The sequence below is a fragment of the Leucopleurus acutus genome, assembly GCF_964270905.1.
Source record: "Leucopleurus acutus genome assembly, chromosome: 4".
NCBI classification, from domain to species: Eukaryota; Metazoa; Chordata; class Mammalia; order Artiodactyla; family Delphinidae; genus Leucopleurus; species Leucopleurus acutus.
In genome coordinates this window covers 64317076-64335788 of record NC_139146.1, presented here as the reverse complement: position 1 = coordinate 64335788, position 18713 = coordinate 64317076, and the positions used below count along the sequence as shown (strand labels likewise).

Below are 18713 nucleotides of genomic sequence, written 5' to 3'. Positions count from 1 at the left end.
CGATTAATATTTAACATTATTTGTTAAAAAAATTTTTAAAAGACAAGTCTTATTTGGTGAACTTTCATTTCAACTATTAATATATGTATGTTTGTCCCATATCATGTGGTAAATGTGTTCTTTTTTAATTTTGACTTTTTCTTTTGATATAATTGCTGACTTGGAAAAGTTGCAAGAATAGTAGAGAGCTCCTGTATTCTCCAGATGTTGACTGTTTCCACTTTTACTGTTCCCTTCCTCCTTCCCCACCCCCAAGCTCTGTATGAGCACAAAGCCATTTATAACAAAATCACCGAATTCAGTTCTTTAAGATGCCATTCCTGACATTTGTATTTAGGCTCATAAGGAATAGTGATTTACAGTCATCCTCATCTGTGTTGTTTTTTCCAGGTTAGGTCATTCATACTATACCTGTCTATATTTTAGGACAGTGTATGTTATACATTAAAATTGGATTATAATTAGAAAACCAGTCAGTGGGATTTACTCTCATAACAGAATTAGGTGGAAAACATCACTTCAGTAGACACAGAAAAAAGTATTTGAAAAAACCCAGCACTTACGATAAAAAGTCTTGTCAAAATAGAAATAGAAGTACACCTTCAATATTTGAGAATGGTGACTGGTTAGGTGAAGTCTGATTTATTTAAAGAAGAATTTTGATGGCATGAGGAAATAATCATGATTGGATAAATGAATAAGGAATGACTATATGGTTATTTGCATCTTTACAGAGAAAACAGACCAGCATAAAATACACAAAAACATAAATAGTGGTTATTTTCTGGGGTTGAGAAATTATGGATTTTTTCATTATACTTTTTTTGCCTTTTAGAGTGATTCTAAAATGTGCATTTGTTAATTTTGAAACCATAAATAAGAACAGAGGTTATTTTATAATTAAGGCTTTTAATCAGAAGTACAACTACATAAAAATATTTAAACATGGTTTTCTATTGTGAATTGCAAAACCCATTAAAGTGTGAAATGAAATAGTTTTAAGGAGCCTTAATCAAGGCAGCTTTGATGATAAAATGTACAAGAAACATAATTGATGAGGTTGCAAAATAACAAATGATTTGCTTATCCATATGAAGCCATGAACTTTTTACCTGGGGCTAGATATAATATAATAACGAGAGTCTTTAGTTCTTCGTAAACCTGGTACAAATGCAGATAATGTATCTATCAGTAATCCAAAAGTTGGCATTTGTTCACGCTTGTAATCTTTACTCGAATTCTTAAATGAAGATGTACAAAAATTGATTGTGAATCCTCTGATGGTAACTGATTGCTAGTCTGTGTTGTAATGGAGATGATTAAATATATATACTCCACTGGTTTCTAAATATCAAGAGTTGATTATATTTTTCTTCTATATATTTTTGCAGATGGTAGTCAAAACTTTTATGGATATGGATCAGGATTCAGAAGATGAAAAACAGCAGTATCTCCCACTAGCCTTGCATCTAGCATCTGAATTTTTTCTCAGGAATCCCAATAAAGATGTGCGTCTCCTTGTAGCATGCTGTTTGGCTGACATCTTTAGAATCTATGCCCCAGAAGCTCCATATACTTCCCACGATAAACTTAAGGTAAATACAATCTTTACAAAATTGGTTTACTTTTATAGTTTAGCTTACTACCCTTAGGAACATAGGTTTCATTTTAATCATCCTGTGACCGTAAGAAGATTATATCGTAAGTTCTAAAACTAATTAATTATTCATTCAATTAATATTGAGTATCCACAAAAATGATTGGTATTTTTATGTGGCATTAAAAGGTATGGATCAAAACTAGTCCCTGTCTGCTCATATCTAACCTTCAGGAATATCCATCTGAAAGCCCAGATGGCTGAATTGAAGGGGGGATGGTGGATGAATGACACTTTTCAAAACAACTATATAACAGAATTTACACATTCAAATGACTGTTTTCCCCTGCAAGTTATATTATATGCAAAACTGTATGATCATCTTGATGGTTCTGCCTTTGTTAGAAATGTTTGAGGAACTCCTCTTTTGAGTTGATCTCTTGAGCTGATTTCGTATTTTGAATACTTTTATACTTTAATCCTTTGGATTGCTTTCTTTTAAATAGTCCTAAAATCAGTTTGTTCCATACTGATACTATTTGGGGTTAAAACTTCTAAAGAAAGCTTATTAAGAAATGGAGCACTATTGTTGTGGAAAGTACAACCCTTGGACCAGTCTATTATTGCTTTTGTTCCACACAACTTTGTAGTCACTCATCAAATTCAAAACTAGGTATTGAAAATTACTATTTAATTTGGGAAATTATAATGGGAGACTCATATCCAGGTACTTAAACTGAAGATAACTGCCATAATACAAGATGAAGATAGTGAATAAAGTTCTGTACTAGAAGGGTAGCAAGATATAGAACCTATGGTCCTCTCAGAATGAGAAAGCCTAAAGATTTGTGGCAGTAATAATCTTTATTTTTGCTTCTAAAGAATGTAATTTTAGGTGATTTGCTGTTTTGCAGATATTTTAAGTAATGGACTAGGCCAGTCCCAAGTCATTGGCTAAAGGAGAATTTTCTTTTATTGTCTATAATGGAGAATATATATTGTAGACTATTAGTGTATTGTGAATGTGACAAGTATTTGTATCTAAATTAATATGTTTTATCATTTTTTAAAACAGGACATATTTTTGTTTATTACCAGACAATTAAAGGGTTTGGAGGATACAAGGAGCCCGCAGTTTCATAGATACTTTTATTTATTAGAGGTAAACAAATTTTATTTAATAAATATCACATTATTTCATGTTGTAGAAAATTCTTTATAGTAACTTTATAATGTAAAATGAATCTTTTGTTTGTTTGTTTTATACTAAGCCCACTTAAGAAAATGTCATTTACAATCTTTTTTTTTGCTCCTCATATCCTGAAAAGATAAAGCATATTCCACTGGCAAAGCTGTTATATTATTTGAAACTTTATTTTTATATTTCTGTTTTTATTCTTTTCTAATCCCAAAAGAGATTAAGTTGAATTAATTTTCACTGTGCCCTATATTTTGTACGTATATATGTGTTACTAGCCTCTGACAGTATTTTTCAATTAGAGAAGGTTAATACCAGCAGATACGTCTTTTTAAAGATCAGAGTACGACTGTTTAAACAATTGTAATTTTATATGTTGGGCCATTATAAGTTTTACTATAGATTTATAATTCTAAAAATTAAATTTTATTAATGAGCTTGCTTTTGTGTAACTTTTATGTATGTGTAAATAATTTTATTTATTTATTTATTTAAGAATTTAGCTTGGGTTAAATCATATAACATCTGCTTTGAATTGGAAGATTGCAATGAAATTTTTATTCAGCTTTTTAGGACTCTCTTCTCAGTGATCAAGTAAGTTATTTTTTAAGCATCTCTGTCTCTTTTTCTTGCTCTGTGTATTAAAGTATCATGTACTGTGCATTTACACTAAGATCTTTTAGTTAAAAGGAAATGTTTTCCTTAGAAGAGTTAACATAAAAAGGAAAATAAATTCTGTTGTCTGAAACCTGCCTTTGTCCTTATATTACCATTTTAAATAATGGTATCAATTGTATAGGTTGACTCTTGTAAAGCAAGCAGTATGAGACCTTATATTATATAATGAAGTACTAACTGATGAGGTGGAAATTTTAAGTATTGTAAGTATCATTAGTGAGTACTGGGAGGCATAATAGCTCAGCGGTTAAGTATACTGACTTTGATATCTTCTCATTTTACAGCTAAAAAAAATCGTAAGCATTGCTCTTTCCTTATAGAAATAGGGACATTCATGTACAGAGGAGTTTGGTGGCTCGCCGGGGCACAAATTGTTGAACAGGAGAGCCAAAACTGATTTCAATCCAGTGTTTCATTCTGGTGTGTGTGCGTGTGTGTGTGTGTGTGTGTGTGTGTGTGGTGTGTGTGTAGTAAACCAAGCATTGTTATGAGATGTGTTCTGCAACATTACATTATATGCAAACATAATATATGTCAAATATATTTTAAATTTTCTAGTAGCCACATTAAGAAAGGTAAAAAGAAACAAGTGAAATTTATTTAAATAATATACTTGGGCTTCCCTGGTGGCGCAGTGGTTGAGAGTCCGCCTGCCGATGCAGGGGACACGGGTTCGTGCCCTGGTCCAGGAAGATCCCACCCACATGCCGCAGAGCGGCTGGGCCCGTGAGCCATGGCCGCTGAGCCTGCGCATCCGGAGCCTGTGCTCCGCAACGGGAGAGGCCACAGCGGTGAGAGGCCTGCGTACCGCAAAAAAAAAAAAAAAAAATATATATATATATATATATAATAATAATAATATACTTTATTTATTTCATGTTATCCAAAAGCATTATTATTTCAACATAAGGCTCTCTATTCAGACTTTATCTTCAGTAGCCAAGTGGCTGTTGGATAACAGCTTCTGTATTGGACAGCACATTTCTAAAGTATTCTGTAGATTTCTTATGAATACTTTAACATATTTTTCTTTTCCTTAGATAGAATGGTAGGAAGAGAATTAACCAGAAATAAACAGGAAAGGACTGGACCAACCTGGTCTAGTGATAGAAGCTTATAAAAAAACTGCATGAGAAAAAGCTTCCTGTGGCAACTAACTGAAGGCCCTTAAATAAAAGATAAAATGTATAAACTTTACCTTTGTGTTACTTAGCTTTTGCTGCATAACAAAGTAACCCACAACTTGGTAGTTTAAAACAGATTCCATTTTATTTTGCTCATGATTCTGCTTGTCAGTTCTTTCTCTCTGGGCTGGACTTGCTCCTGTATTTGCAGTCAGTTAGCAGGACATCTGGCAGTTGGCTGAGGTAATAGGACAACTGGGTCACGTGTCACTCTCTTGTCATCCAGCAGGCTAGTTCAGACCTCTTCTTATGCTGACTGGGTTTCAAATGTAGCAAGAAGGGCACACCCCACCACACAAGCACTTTGTAAGACCTCTGCATACTTCATGTTTACTTATATTTCATTGGCCAAGCAAGGTTCATAGGCAAGCCCAGATGCAAAGGTTGGTTAGATAGACTCCATATTTTGTTGGACAGAGCAGCGTTTTAAAGGCTTGTGCATAAGAGATGGGAACAGTTTGTGGCCATTGTTTGCACTCTACCACATATTTGCAGTTTTTTCTTTTAATATCAAAATCACCAACAAAATGAAAAAAAAAAAATGCCTGACTTGTCATTCTGCCCATTTTGTGACCTTGGTTATCCACTTAAGTCCGCTTCCCACTCTGCAGTTATACTTCTTTCCTCTATTACTTTTACGTACAATCCTATCAATATTTTTCTTTACTGACTCTGAAGATCTAAGTTTATTGTTGACCTAATTATCTAATTGAAAGAATTCACAATGAGGTATCAGTAAATAAAGGACTTGCCTTTTGATAGAGTTTATTGATTTGTATTTACTGACACATTCACCATATATCTGGTATGCTTCATTCCTTTGCATATATGCAGATTTCCACCTGGTATTATTTTACTTTACTCTGAGGGACTTCCTTTAACATTTCCTATAGTTCAGGGCTACTGTTGATAGAATTCTTTCAGTTTTTATATGTCTGAAAAAGTCTTTTATTCCACCTTCGTTTTTCAAAGTTATTTTCATGGTATGAATTTCAGGTTAATAGACTTTTTTTTTTCTCTTTCAGTACTGTTAAAGATGTTTCCTGCATCTTTTTCTGGCTTGCATTGTTTCTAATGATAAGTTTTGTCATTTTAAATCTTTGTTCCTCTGTAAATAATGTATCTTCTTTTTCTCTACCCACCTAAGATTTTCTCTGTATTACTGGTTTTAAACAGTTTGATTTTGATGTCCCATTGTGGGTGGAGCTCATAGAGGATATGTGGGTTTACCCTTCTGATTACTCTATTAGATGCCCTGTAAGTTATAAGATTTTCCACTGTAGTTGGAACATGCACATTGTTAAGACCTGTGTGAATTCCGGGAATTATTCCCTCCACGCCTTTCAGGTGGTACCTTCCCCAAACTCAAGAAATTTCCTCACCTGCGTGTGCTGATCACTAAGCACCTGAAGACTCGGGGAGGGGGGTACCCTCTGTGAGCTTGCTCTCTGAGTAGCTCTCTCCCCTCTGGTATTCTGCCCTGCAAGCTATAGTCACCCCAGACTCAGGAAAACCATTAGGCTCTGCTAGTATCTTCTCTTCCCATACTGAAGCCTGGAAACTTTACCAAGTAGGAAAAGTAAGCTGCGAAAATTGTTCCCTTCTTTCAGCAGCATGTGTATAATGTCTGATATCTGAAAACTGTTATTTCTTATATTCTGTCCAGTTTTTTAGTTGTTCAAGTAGGAGAGTAAATCTTACCCCTATTATTGAAGCTTGGGCTGGAACTTGTGGAAATAATTTTTAAGTCCATTTTTCATTTATCTTTCCTTCACTTCTTTCCTATCCTCAAGTGCATATGGATCTGAGAGCTATATACTCTCTTCATTCTTTTGCATCAAGCTGAATATCTGTTCTTCTTCACCCCCTACCACACACACACATCCCACTATATAATTGATCTTTCACAATCTTGGCCTGTAGTAAACAAGATATTTAAGAGAGGATATGCAAGAGGGGTATCTTTCTAAAAGGGGTATTTTTCTGCCTTGTAGAAAACTGTGTCTCTAACGATGGGACAATTTTTCTACCAACTTTATAAATTTTTTCATCTTTGATTTTACAACTAAGTGTCCAACAGGTGTATTATACATTATTTCAAACTAATTTTTTAAAAATTATAGGTAAGAAATACATAAATGAAATAACATTTAGTTTAGTCTTAATTTAAACTTCCCTGTGTCTGTAGTAGTACAACTAAGTTATATAAGTTATCTTGATTTGTCTTTGCATATGTATTCTGATAAATGTGAAAATGGATAAGTCAAGTCTTTAGTTAAGATGCAGTCAGAGAGGGAGAAACCTAGATGCTCTACTAATTTATAACAATTTTGTAGCCAATCTTTTGGGGTAAGTTTGTATCAGCAGTAGAGATATTTATTGAGGAGGTCCACATTGACTCTATACTGGCTAAGGAAGCAGGACTGAAACTGATTCTTGGCTTTTTACCTCGTTGATTTTTCATTCGTTTGAAATTCTTTGAGAGATAGCAGGATGACATTTTCAGAACCTTCTAGTTATAAGTTCTGGTAAGCATTTTATATCATACTTTGGGTTTTCAGTATGGTTGAACTAAAAAGTCCAACGGCAAAAATATAGGAGTGTTGACTTAGGCTTTTTTGTGTGTTTATAGTTCTGCCTTATTTGGAGGAATTATTAAGATCAAAAAGGATAAAAAGGATGAAAAACTGCCTACCTTCATTATCTTGTACATTTTTTTTGTTTCCTTACTTAAAATTTTATCACCTGTTAAAATCCAGGGGCATATAAGCAAAGATGTCCTTTCTTTGAAGTTGACATTTTTGTTTAGTTGAATTTAACTCACTCTTTGAATTCTAATTGTATAGGGGCTTAATTAAATTTAAAGGTTTTTGTTTTTGTAAAATACTTTACAATGATATCTTAGTAGCTGTTTTAATAATCAACAAAGGGAGAAAGTAAATATAGAGCAGCCAAAGTTTCTTTGCCATTACTGGCATGGTTCCCTCAATCAGGTAAAAATCCTTTTACATTTAAGATAGTTGTTTTAAACTGGGAAGTTTTAATTTTCTTTTGTAAGCCTAATTGTTTTTTCTTTTTTTCTTTCTCTTTTTTTAAAGCAATAGCCACAATAGGAAGGTACAAATGCACATGCTAGACTTGATGAGTTCTATCATCATGGAAGGTGATGGAGTTACTCAAGAATTATTGGACTCCATTCTTATTAACCTCATTCCTGCACATAAGGTCTGTATAGTATGAAGATATTAAAGGTTAATATTTAATGGTAGTACTACACATATGAAAAATAATTGTTTTTCACCATTTGCAATCCCATGTAATTATTCCCATTATCATTCTCCAGCCCCAAATAAAATAGAGTAACACATATTGGTCTTATAGCTATTGTTATCTTTAGAAGATATATTGATTAATATATTATGGAAGATTTTCATTCAGTTAAGTGCTGCCTATTCTCTGGAAAACTAAAAATGTTCCAGATTGATTGACCACTCATATCTAATCTAGAAATTACAAGGGATTGGAGTACTGTCTTGGTTAGTTGCTGTTTGTTTGTTTTGGAAAAGAAAATGTATTTATTCTTTTGTAACGTAGATGTAGAGTGTAGGAATTTGTATTTCTTCTCAGAACCCATGTCCTACATTTTTCTTAGGCACTTTCAGAAAAAGATTTAGGCAGAAGTGGGAACTATGTGGTTAATGTTAAGGGGAAAAGGATGATTCAGAGCTGTATATTCCTCTCCATTTCCTTTTCTGTTTTTCTCTGCTAGCTCCCCCTAAGAAACTGAAGGACTTAGCTCCCTACCAGCTTCTCCTCTGGGGTGGACTCAGGCCTACCCCACTGTTGATATTTACTCTTCTGCCCTTTTCCTCTGACTGTTCAATGGCCTATTATCAGATGTTAAATGAAGATGTATCTAATGATACTTATTCACTATAAGATGCAGTCAATTATAAATTTTTCTCCTTACTCACTATATATTATTTGCATTTTTTTAATTCAAATGAGTCTGTAATTGGTCAAAATTTTGAGAGTATGGCATAGGGGGAGTATATGTCAGGCAAAATAAAGGAAAAACTTTTTGAGGAATAGTGTATTTGGTGTTTGTATTCTAGTTAGAGGTTATTTTTAATGAGTAAGAAATATACCTTTTTAGGAAATAGAAAGGTTGCCTTAATTTTTTTCTTCCAGTTTTATCGAGTTATACGTGACATACAGCACTGTATAAGTTTAAGGTATACAGCATAATGACTTGACTTATATTATGAAATGATTTATTTCATTTAATTTAAACATTATAAAATGTTTAGTGAACATCCATCATCTCATAGATATAAAATTAAAGAAATAGGAAAAAAATTTTTTTCTTGTGGATGAAATGTCTTAACTCTCTTAACAAGTTTCATATATAACATACAGCAGTGTTAATTAGATTTATCATGTTGTACATTATATCCCTAGTGCTTATTACCTCATAGCTGGAAGTACCTTTTGAATGCCTTCATCCAATTCTGCCCCCCCCACCCCCCGCCATAACTACAAATCTGATCTCTTTTTTTGTTATTGACCTACATAACACTATGTTAATTCCTGTTACACAATATTTCTATACGTTTCAAAATGCTCACCTAAATCTAGTTACAATATATCAGCATATAAAGATATTACATAGTTATTGACTTATGTTCCTCACTCTGTACATTTCATATCTGTGACTCATTGATTTTTCACGTGGAAGTTTGTATCTTAATCTCCCTCACCTATTTGTTTCCTCCAAGGTTGCCTTAATTTTGAGATAATCTTATCCTCTTGCCAATGGAATAAAAACCTGGAGCAAGTGTCAGGAAGCTACAGTTTGTAGACCAAATCTGACCCACTGCCTATTTATGTAAAAGTTTTATTTGAAAACAGCCATGCTTATTTGTTTTCATTTTGTCCGTGGTTGCTTCCTGCTACAACAGCCAGAGTTGTGTAGTTGCAGTGGTGACGATATGGCTGGCTAATAAAGCCTAAACTATTTACCATCTGGCTCTTTGCATAAAAAGTTTGCTGACTACTAACCTAGAGTATAGGATATCCTTGCCTTTTTGGGGGATAGGTGCGAGATGATGGTCAGTGAATCTCAGGTTGGTCTAAAACTGCAAAGTGTGGAGATGTTAATGGGTACTCTTCAACACAAGAATTCCATTTTCAGTAAGTTTTTAAAAATTAAATATATGTCTTTTCTATAGGCTTCCTCAGACCCTTTAATTTGTTACCATGCATTGGGAATCTTGAGGAGTGAAGACAGTATTTGGCATTTTAAAAACATAATTGGCTGAGAATTTTACCAGAAACACTTACCAGGTCCACTCTTGCTCAGAACAGACGTTAATTAGACGGTGAAATACTGAGGATAGTGGGTTCGAAAGGGGTGTGTGCGTGCGTGCGTGCGTGTGTATTTGTTTAGGATGCATGGGTGTGATTGCCAGTTCAAATTGGTTAACAAACAAAACCAAAAAGCCTTAGGTCCAATTTAAGTTAAGTAAAACTAAACTTAATATAGGGTTGGGCTTTTGGCTAATTATCTAATGTATTTTAGTTTTTGATTCATGGTTGTGCTATTTGCAACTTCTGCATTTATGACCACTTGACTAGCAGATATTGGGTAAAACCTTGAATGGAGTTCAGTTATATTTTTTGCTTCATATTTTGTGGACTTGAAGACATTGGTGTTCTAGTGTTGCTATCTAGATCATAAATTCACTAATTCATTTGTAACTTTGCATATTTTTATTGTGTTTCAGAACTTAAATAAACAGTCCTTTGACCTCGCAAAAGTCCTATTGAAAAGGACAGTCCAGACTATTGAGGCATGCATTGCCAATGTATGTATTTCTGCCTATATTTTTTTTCATAATTCTATAGTTCTTAATCCATTGTACTAATTTATTGAAACCTTTCACATAAAGGCTTATTTAGCCTGTAAACAGTTTCATCTTTTTATAAGAAATATATAAAAAACTGATATGTCTAAATGTAACCAAATGCAGCATAACTTTGTAAGCTATAGACATTATTTTTAAATGGCATAAGATGGGAGGATGTTATTTTATGAAAATTTGTTTACAATTTCTACTCTTTTTTGTACTGCCTTTGTATTTATCTTTTTATCTCCTGGATATGCTGACCTCTTTCACTTTCTCCTTTCATCTTTATCTATGGGTCTCTCTCTATTTTCTTCTTCATGTCTCTAGGCCATTCTTCAACCTTTTTGGTTTGCTTTCTTAAATAATTGTTATATATAATAAATTTTTTTTTTTACTTTATTGAATAGAAGTTTTTTCGTTTTCTTTTTGTTCTTTAAAAAATCGAAGTAATTTGGAAAAAAAAATTATAATTCTACTACCTTAATGTAGCAATTTCATTATTGAACATTTGCTCAAACTCCTACCTATTTTTTTCATATATAAAACTTTGAATTGTCTTCATTTATACATGTATTTCCATATTTTGATTTTTTTATTTATGATAAGAATGACTATAAATGTTCCTTTGAATTCACATATAATTTACCTAATCATTTCCCTCTTGCCTCACATTTATATTTTTTCAGTGTTTTCCTTTAGTAACTATCTTTAGTAACTATCTTTGTAGCATTTCTCTATTGTTTAATTATTTTCTACATATAAAAACCCAAGTGAGAGTCTGTTAATTTAAATGGTATGAATTATTAGTATTATTTATATTACTAAATAAATACTTAAACGTGGTAAAAAAAAAATGTTTTCTCAAGTAGTACAAAAGGTATACAGTGAAAATTGTCTCTTCAAACCCTGAATACTCTATTCTTAATTCTCAGAAATAGGCATCACCAATAGATTTTCATGTATCCTTTCAGAATTTGTGTTCTGTGCTTATTTGTGTGTGCATGTGTACTTTTTAGTTTTGTTAAAACTATTTTCCTTACTCTTTTCAAGGTCTGTGTAATAAATATTAATGTTTTCTAACTCTTAATGTGTGTTGCTTTTCAAAAGAAATATATCATTTGATGATACTACCAAAAACATATGCTCAAATCGGTTGCATACAGCTGCCTCTGTAGCATTTTTACATTTAATTTTTTTTCTAAGTTTATGTGTGTTAGCAAGGAGTGGAGGTATCTTTTAATTTGTGCTTTTATATTCTCTCTGTTTCTTTTTCCTGGAATTCTTTTAAATTATCAGCCTTTGTATCATCACATTTTCCTTCTCTTTGTCCTCTGAGTTACAGTGTTTTTGACTTTCTGGGTATTTAAAAAAAAACCAAACAACTCATCCTCCACCTTCAATTATTCTTTATTACTAAACTAATAGAGAGAATCCTCAAGCTTAAATAAAAATTCAAAAGATTAAGACTTAAAAATTTTCTGTGCTATAAAAGGAAATTTCTCAATAAAATTCTCTATAATGAATTACATAAACTATCTAAATTGTTTTGTTTTAATGAAAGTTAAGATTCCTAGAATTGTCATCCTAATTTGAAAGAAAGCTAACAACTCAATTACTTTTTATCTCTTTCATGTAACATTCATAATTTGATGATATTTAGAGGTTTATTTCTTCTGTTTTGGTGGACTGTCCTATCATATATATTAGTAATTTAAACATCTGTTCTTTTTCACCACCTTCACTTGTATATGGCATGCCTAATTATATCGTTTTCTTTTAACATGTTTATAAAAAAACCTATCTAAGTTTTTAAATGAAACGGATATTTTATTTTTATGTTTATCTCCTGTAGTTTTTCAATCAAGTCCTGGTGCTGGGAAGATCATCAGTAAGTGATTTGTCAGAACATGTATTTGATCTGATTCAGGAACTTTTTGCTATAGATCCTCATTTATTATTATCTGTCATGCCGCAGCTTGAATTCAAACTGAAGGTAGGACTGACTATAATTTCTAAGCCCTTTAACATTTAAGAGAAAAATATATATCATATTGTTTTTCTCTAACTGTAAAAGAATAAAATGTGAGTTCAGTTTACCTTCTTATATTTAGTTAAGGTATGCATTTTTTAAACTTTTTATTTTATATTGGAGTATAGTTGGTTAGCAGTGTTGATAGTTTGTTGATCAAACTGTCAACATATAGTTGATAGTTTCAGGTGTACAGCAAAGTGATTCAGTTATGCACGTGGGCTTTCTCTAGTTGCATTGAGCAGGAGCTACTCTTTGTTGTGGTGCGCGGGCTTCTCATTGTGGTGGCTTCTCTTGTTGCAGAGCACAGGCTCTAGGGTGCGTAGGCTTCAGTAGTTGTGGTGCGTGGGCTCAGTAGTTGTGGCTTGTGAGGTTCAGAGTAGTTTAGGTACTATCTATATATAATTAGGGTGCCCCCTTTGGAGTCACCAGTGTGTGCTAAGCAGATAGCCTAGGAAGTTTTTATAGCTGTGGCGATTTTCTGTAGTTATATCCCTGAATCATATAGCTACAGCTTTTTATAGTTAAAAGTCCTAGGTTACAGTCCTCTGAGAACAATAAAAATACTTGAGAAAATGCTTCAACATAACAGTTTGTTTGATTTTGCTTTATACTGGGCCACTGCATGCAACTGTATACACTGTCCACTGTGTGGGTCCATAGTGCTATTATCGCTTATGTTTTAAGGGATACTCTGGAGTTGTGCTACTTAGCAGCTTTGCTATAGTCAGAAAATTTGCCACATTTTATATATAAGACTTTTTTCATGTTAGGCAGAGATAGACATTTACATTTATTCACCAATTTAAAACATAAAACAGTCATAATTGCTTTATTTTGGTTTTAGAAAATTTTTACAGAGAATTGTTCTGAATCAATTACTTTGTAATTAGAAGCAGTAACAGAGTGGTTACCTTTTTCAACTAAGGTTGAAGAAAAATAAAAACTAGGTGGCCATTTGAATTTCTTTCAGAAAGTCACTGGTAAATTACCAATGCAGAATTTCTCATTTTACCCATTATTTTAATTAACATTATATATATATATATATATTTGTATTCAAACAACGTATTAGGTAATATCTTAATGAGATAATTTTCACTTTGGTATAGATTACTAATAACAGCTGTACATCAGAGACACCAAATGATTTTTGCACCAGAAAAAAATTACCAGCACTATCATCATATTCCAACCTCACTCAGAGAACATATTTAAAAATTCAAAAAGGCAGGGGGTGGCTTCCCTGGTGGCGCAGTGGTTGAGAGTCTGCCTGCCAATGCAGGGGACACAGGTTCAAGCCCTGGTCCGGGAAGATCCCACATGCCGCGGAGCAACAAAGCCCGTGTGCCACAACTACCGAGCCTGTGCTCTAGAGCCTGCGAGCCACAACTACTGAAGCCTGTGTGCCTAGAGCCCGTGTTCTGCAACAAGAGAAGCCACCACAACGAGAAGCCCGTGCACCGCAAGGAAGAGTAGCCTCCCCTCTCCGCAACTAGAGAAAGCCCGTGCGCAGCGAAGACCCAGTGCAGCCAAGAATTTAAATTAAAAAGAAAAAGAAGGCAGGGGGTGGGAGCGAGTTTTCATTTAATTTTATTTCAGTAGTTAAATTACATAGATGTGAAATGTCACATTTGAAATAATCACTAAGCTACTAAAGTAGTCACCTTCACGTAAAGTAAAATTTCCAGTTTTTCTAGTGTTTGACATTTAAGGGATAGATTGATTTTTCTTTAAAAAAATAAATCATGTTGGATACTAAGTTGGACTTACTTACCAAAAGGCAGCACTAATCTGCATTGTAGTCACATTGCTTGCGAAAAACTTTGTGAAAGAAAATCATTTTTGTAGTTATAAGTGTTAAAGCTTGAATTTTCATTTTTATCTTTGTTTAGTAAGTGTGCCTATTTTAACCACAAAACCCCTATCCCTGAGAGTTGAGACATTCTTAAGGAAAAGATGATATCCTGGAGTCATTTTTCTTTTTTCACTTACTGCCTTTCCCCATAAATATTTTTTTTATTGACTTGCTGGTATTGCTTTAGACACATTATATTTGAACACTTTACAAATTAGCAACTGCTTTTCATTATTGCTTTTATTTTCCTAGTGAATATGTGACTTTTAAAAAGTTTCATGCACCATATGGTTTCAGAATAACTTAATTTATATTAAGACGTGACATCACTAGTGAAAACTAGAACACTTTTTATAGAGTATATTGATTCAGGATAAGAAAATAGGCCTCTATCAAAAAATAACTTTAAGTTTTGTTTTGTTTTAAGTCAACAACTTTTATTACAACTCACATATTTCATAGAAAAAAGAATGTAGCGTCAGGTCCAGTTGTGTGAAAAACGGTAAAATGCAGGTTTGTCCTGGTTGCTCTCTTGACACCCGGGGCAGGCTCTCGCGACACCAGGCACAGCAGCTTCACTTGTCCGAGGCCCCTTTGCAGACGCAGCCCTGGGCACACTTGGCGCAGCCCACGGGGCAGCAGGAGCAGCAACTCTTCTTGCAGGAGGTGCATGTGCAGGCTTTGCAGGTGCAGGAGCCAGTGTAGCTGCAGGAGCCGCCAGTGGGGCAGGAGCACTTGGGGTCCATCTGGAGGAGAAGTGAGGCCCAAGGTCCAAAGCACGGGACGAAGCCGGTTCACTGGTCCGGTGGGGGACATCAAGTTTTGATTTTTGGTAGTGTTCAGTTCACCTGACCTTTTAGGTACTCTTAAGATTCATGCTCTTCTATTAAAATGAGTTTTCCTGAATCATGACATTATTCAGTATCATGTGCTCCAGTCAGCAGGGGAACCTTGATTAAAACTTCATGTATCAAAACCTTAACTGATATGGGTTTATGTTGGAGATCAAATTATAGGATTAGGGCAGGAATTATTTGTAGCTCTTCCCTTTATAGAATTTTTTCTAGGACTCTTACGGAATGTTAGAATTGAATGATTATCTTCATGTTTCTACAGCATCTGTACAGATTGCAAACAAGCAGTGAAGTAGGCATATATTAACAGTTGGGAGTGTATGAAATAAGAGCAAAGAACCTGATGATCTAACATAGAATCAAGTCAACTTCTGCACAGTAAATGAGAGAACATGATATTTTAAAGTTCTTATCATTTTAAGCAGAAATAATGAAATTGTAGCTTCTCAGAAATGTTTCATGTATTTTTTTGTAATCTGATGAATAAACCTCAGGGCTTATTTATTTTCTTTTTTCCCTTAGAGCAATGATGGAGAAGAGCGATTAGCTGTTGTTCGACTTTTAGCTAAATTGTTTGGTTCTAAAGATTCCGATTTGGCAACACAGAATCGTCCTCTGTGGCAGTGTTTTCTTGGACGGTAAGAGAACATAATTCTGTGGATTCTAACTTTTATATTTTGGAGGCTAGTGAATGTGGCGCACTTGATTAAAACCACACATATCAAAACTTTGATATGTGTTTGTGTCTTTAGTACCTGTGTTGCTGTCTTTATTGGAGAATAAATTGTAAGACAAATTCTTTATGAAGAAAGCTTTGTCTTATTTACCCACATAACAGGTTTTAATCTTTTTTGTGTGTGCTAAAATAATGTCATTAGAATAAATAATTCACATCTGAGAATGTTCAGAGTCTTAAATTTTTTAAATAAGTCATGAGACTGAAGACATCATGGTCCAAAACATGCTAGTGTGTACTATGTGTTTTTTTCTAGAAGTTTTCTAGGTGTTAAACTTCTAGAAAAAAACATAGACAGTACACACTTACTGGTTTTAGTAGTATGCTTTTGGATGTGTCTCCTCAGGCAAGGGAAACAAAAGCAAAAATAAACACATGGGACTACATCAAACGAAAAAGCTTTTGCACAGCAAAGAAAACTATCAACAAAATGAAAAGGCCACCTGCTGAATGGGAGAAGATATTTGCAAATGATATATGTGATAAGGGGTTAATATCTAAAATATACAAAGAACTCATACATAAGTCAACCTGATTTAAAAATGGGCAGAGGATCTGAATACACATTTTTCCATAGAAGACATACAGATGTCAACAGACACATGAAAAGATGCTCAACATCACTAATCATCAGGGAAATGCAAATCGAAACCACAGTGAGATATCACCTCACACCTGTCAGGAAGACTGTTACCAAAAAGACAACAAATAACAAGTGTTGGCAAGAATGTGGAGAAAAGAACTGTGTACTGTTGGTGGCAATGTAAATTGGTACAGCCACTATGTGAAATAGTATGGAGGTTCCTCAAACATTTAAAAATAGAACTATTGGGAATTCTCTGGCAGTCAGTGGTTAGGGTTCATGCTCTCACTGCCAAGGGCCCAGGTTCAATCCCTGGTCAGGGAACTAAAATCCCACAAGCCACACAGTGTGGCCAAAAAAAATAATAATGATGAAAAATAAAAATAGAACTATTATTTATCTGAAGAAAATAAAAACACTAATCAGAAAAGATACATGCACTAGCTCTATGTTCATTGTGGCATTATTTATAACAGCCAAGATATGGAAGCAACCCAAGTACCCAGTCAGTAGATGAATGGATAAAGTAGATGTGGTATATACATGAACAATGGAATTTTACTCATCCATAAAAAAAGAATGAAATTTTGCAATTTGGGATAACATGGACGGATCTAGAGAGTATTATGCTAAATGTAATAAGTCAAACAGAGAAAGACAAATACTGTGTGATTTCATTTACATATGGAATTTAAAAAACAAAACAAATGACCAAACATAACAAAACAGAAACAGAGTCATAGATAAGGAGAGCAAACAGGTGGTTGCCAGAGGGGAAGAGGGTTGGGAGAGGAAACAAATGGGTAAGGGAGATTAAGGGGTAAAAAAATCACATTATTCATAATTAATATGTTTTTAAATTGCCCAATAAATTTAAAACTTGAGAGTTTCTCAGCTTATCCTTATTATATGCAGTTCTGAATTGACATACTGAGTTTCATATTATTAAGTTCTTAAAATATATTAGACCTAAAATAGCAGTTACAGGTTGGTCCCAGCCATATGAAACTTTTTTGCTATGAGGCAATATGGCACATGTATTTTATGTACTTATCTTTGAATTTCTGGGTCTGCCTCATATATGATTTGCTTTCTACCTCACATTCCTCTAGTATTTTCCTCCTATTAACTTCTTTCAAATAGATTTTGTGCATTTTGAATATTTATTTTTTGTTTTGTAGCATAATTTTAAGCTCCAACTTTTGGTTCTCCAGTGAAGGTAGTTTGGGTTGGGGGATGTGTTTATACCGTTTTTGTTTTAGCATGGTGAAAAAATCCTATTGTAAAAAATATTCTTGTGAAATTATGTATCTTTTTACTTTATATTCTTCCTTCAGTACAAGTTAACTGTCATTTTAATAAACCAACACATCTTATAATCAGTAACTTGTTGTTTATAGGTATTTACGTAGCGTTGATATACCTTATTTGAAAATAGTTATTTTGCCTTACAACTAATATTAGCAATCTTTTTCTATGTAGATTCAATGACATTCACGTTCCCGTGAGATTAGAAAGTGTGAAATTTGCGAGTCACTGTTTAATGAATCACCCAGATTTAGCAAAGGATCTCACAGGTAAGGTAGCTGGTTTATTGAAGTATGAGAGTAATCACACAAATATATTTTAGTTGTGGCTTTTGACTTTAACTTCGGTTTCTGAATAGGTTTCACTCTGGCACTCTTTCAGGTCTCTATCAGTCATGGACTACTAGTAAGGGATTTCATGTTTATACAGTAAAATTACATTTGAAATCTTCACATTGTAATCCTTTGGAATTTTCTGGAAATCATAGTTTGAGGAAGTAGACTCTTCCTTATGACTCTGGGTTTGGGCACAAATCATTATATCTGTGTGATAATTAAATATAGTAACATATCTAATAATAGGTGGGAAAATGATTTCTTCTGAAGTAGACTAGAATTTCTCATTCTTCACTTGAAGTAGAGCATTTAAACCTACTTACTTGGTTGTAACAAATAAATAACTGCTATCAAAATATTGTTTACCAAAAAAGAGGAAATAACTTTATTTGTATCGTAGTTATTTAGGATTTTTTTTAGAGGTCACAGAATGTTATTTTATGT

The 18713-nt window shown here is 33.6% G+C and overlaps 2 protein-coding genes across 4 annotated transcripts in view; one reads left to right on the top strand and one right to left on the bottom strand.

The window, feature by feature from the left end:
- The window catches only part of PDS5A (PDS5 cohesin associated factor A), a 136112-nt gene that overhangs the window by 51175 nt on the left and 66224 nt on the right, over positions 1 to 18713 (top strand). For all 3 annotated transcript variants that reach the window (XM_082838825.1, XM_082838826.1, XM_082838827.1), the window contains exons 3-10: positions 1392 to 1595; positions 2673 to 2759; positions 3292 to 3389; positions 7756 to 7882; positions 10444 to 10524; positions 12419 to 12559; positions 15830 to 15945; positions 18109 to 18203. In XM_082838825.1, coding sequence (XP_082694951.1) covers positions 1392 to 1595; positions 2673 to 2759; positions 3292 to 3389; positions 7756 to 7882; positions 10444 to 10524; positions 12419 to 12559; positions 15830 to 15945; positions 18109 to 18203 — 949 coding nt within the window. The remainder of the gene's footprint in view (positions 1 to 1391; positions 1596 to 2672; positions 2760 to 3291; positions 3390 to 7755; positions 7883 to 10443; positions 10525 to 12418; positions 12560 to 15829; positions 15946 to 18108; positions 18204 to 18713) is intronic.
- On the bottom strand, positions 15029 to 15475 carry LOC309961509 (metallothionein-1A-like; the record flags this gene model as incomplete). Its single annotated transcript, XM_082838853.1, has 1 exon — positions 15029 to 15475. The coding sequence occupies exon 1, from the start codon at positions 15197 to 15199 to the stop codon at positions 15029 to 15031; it is 171 nt and encodes a 56-aa protein (XP_082694979.1). The 5' UTR covers positions 15200 to 15475.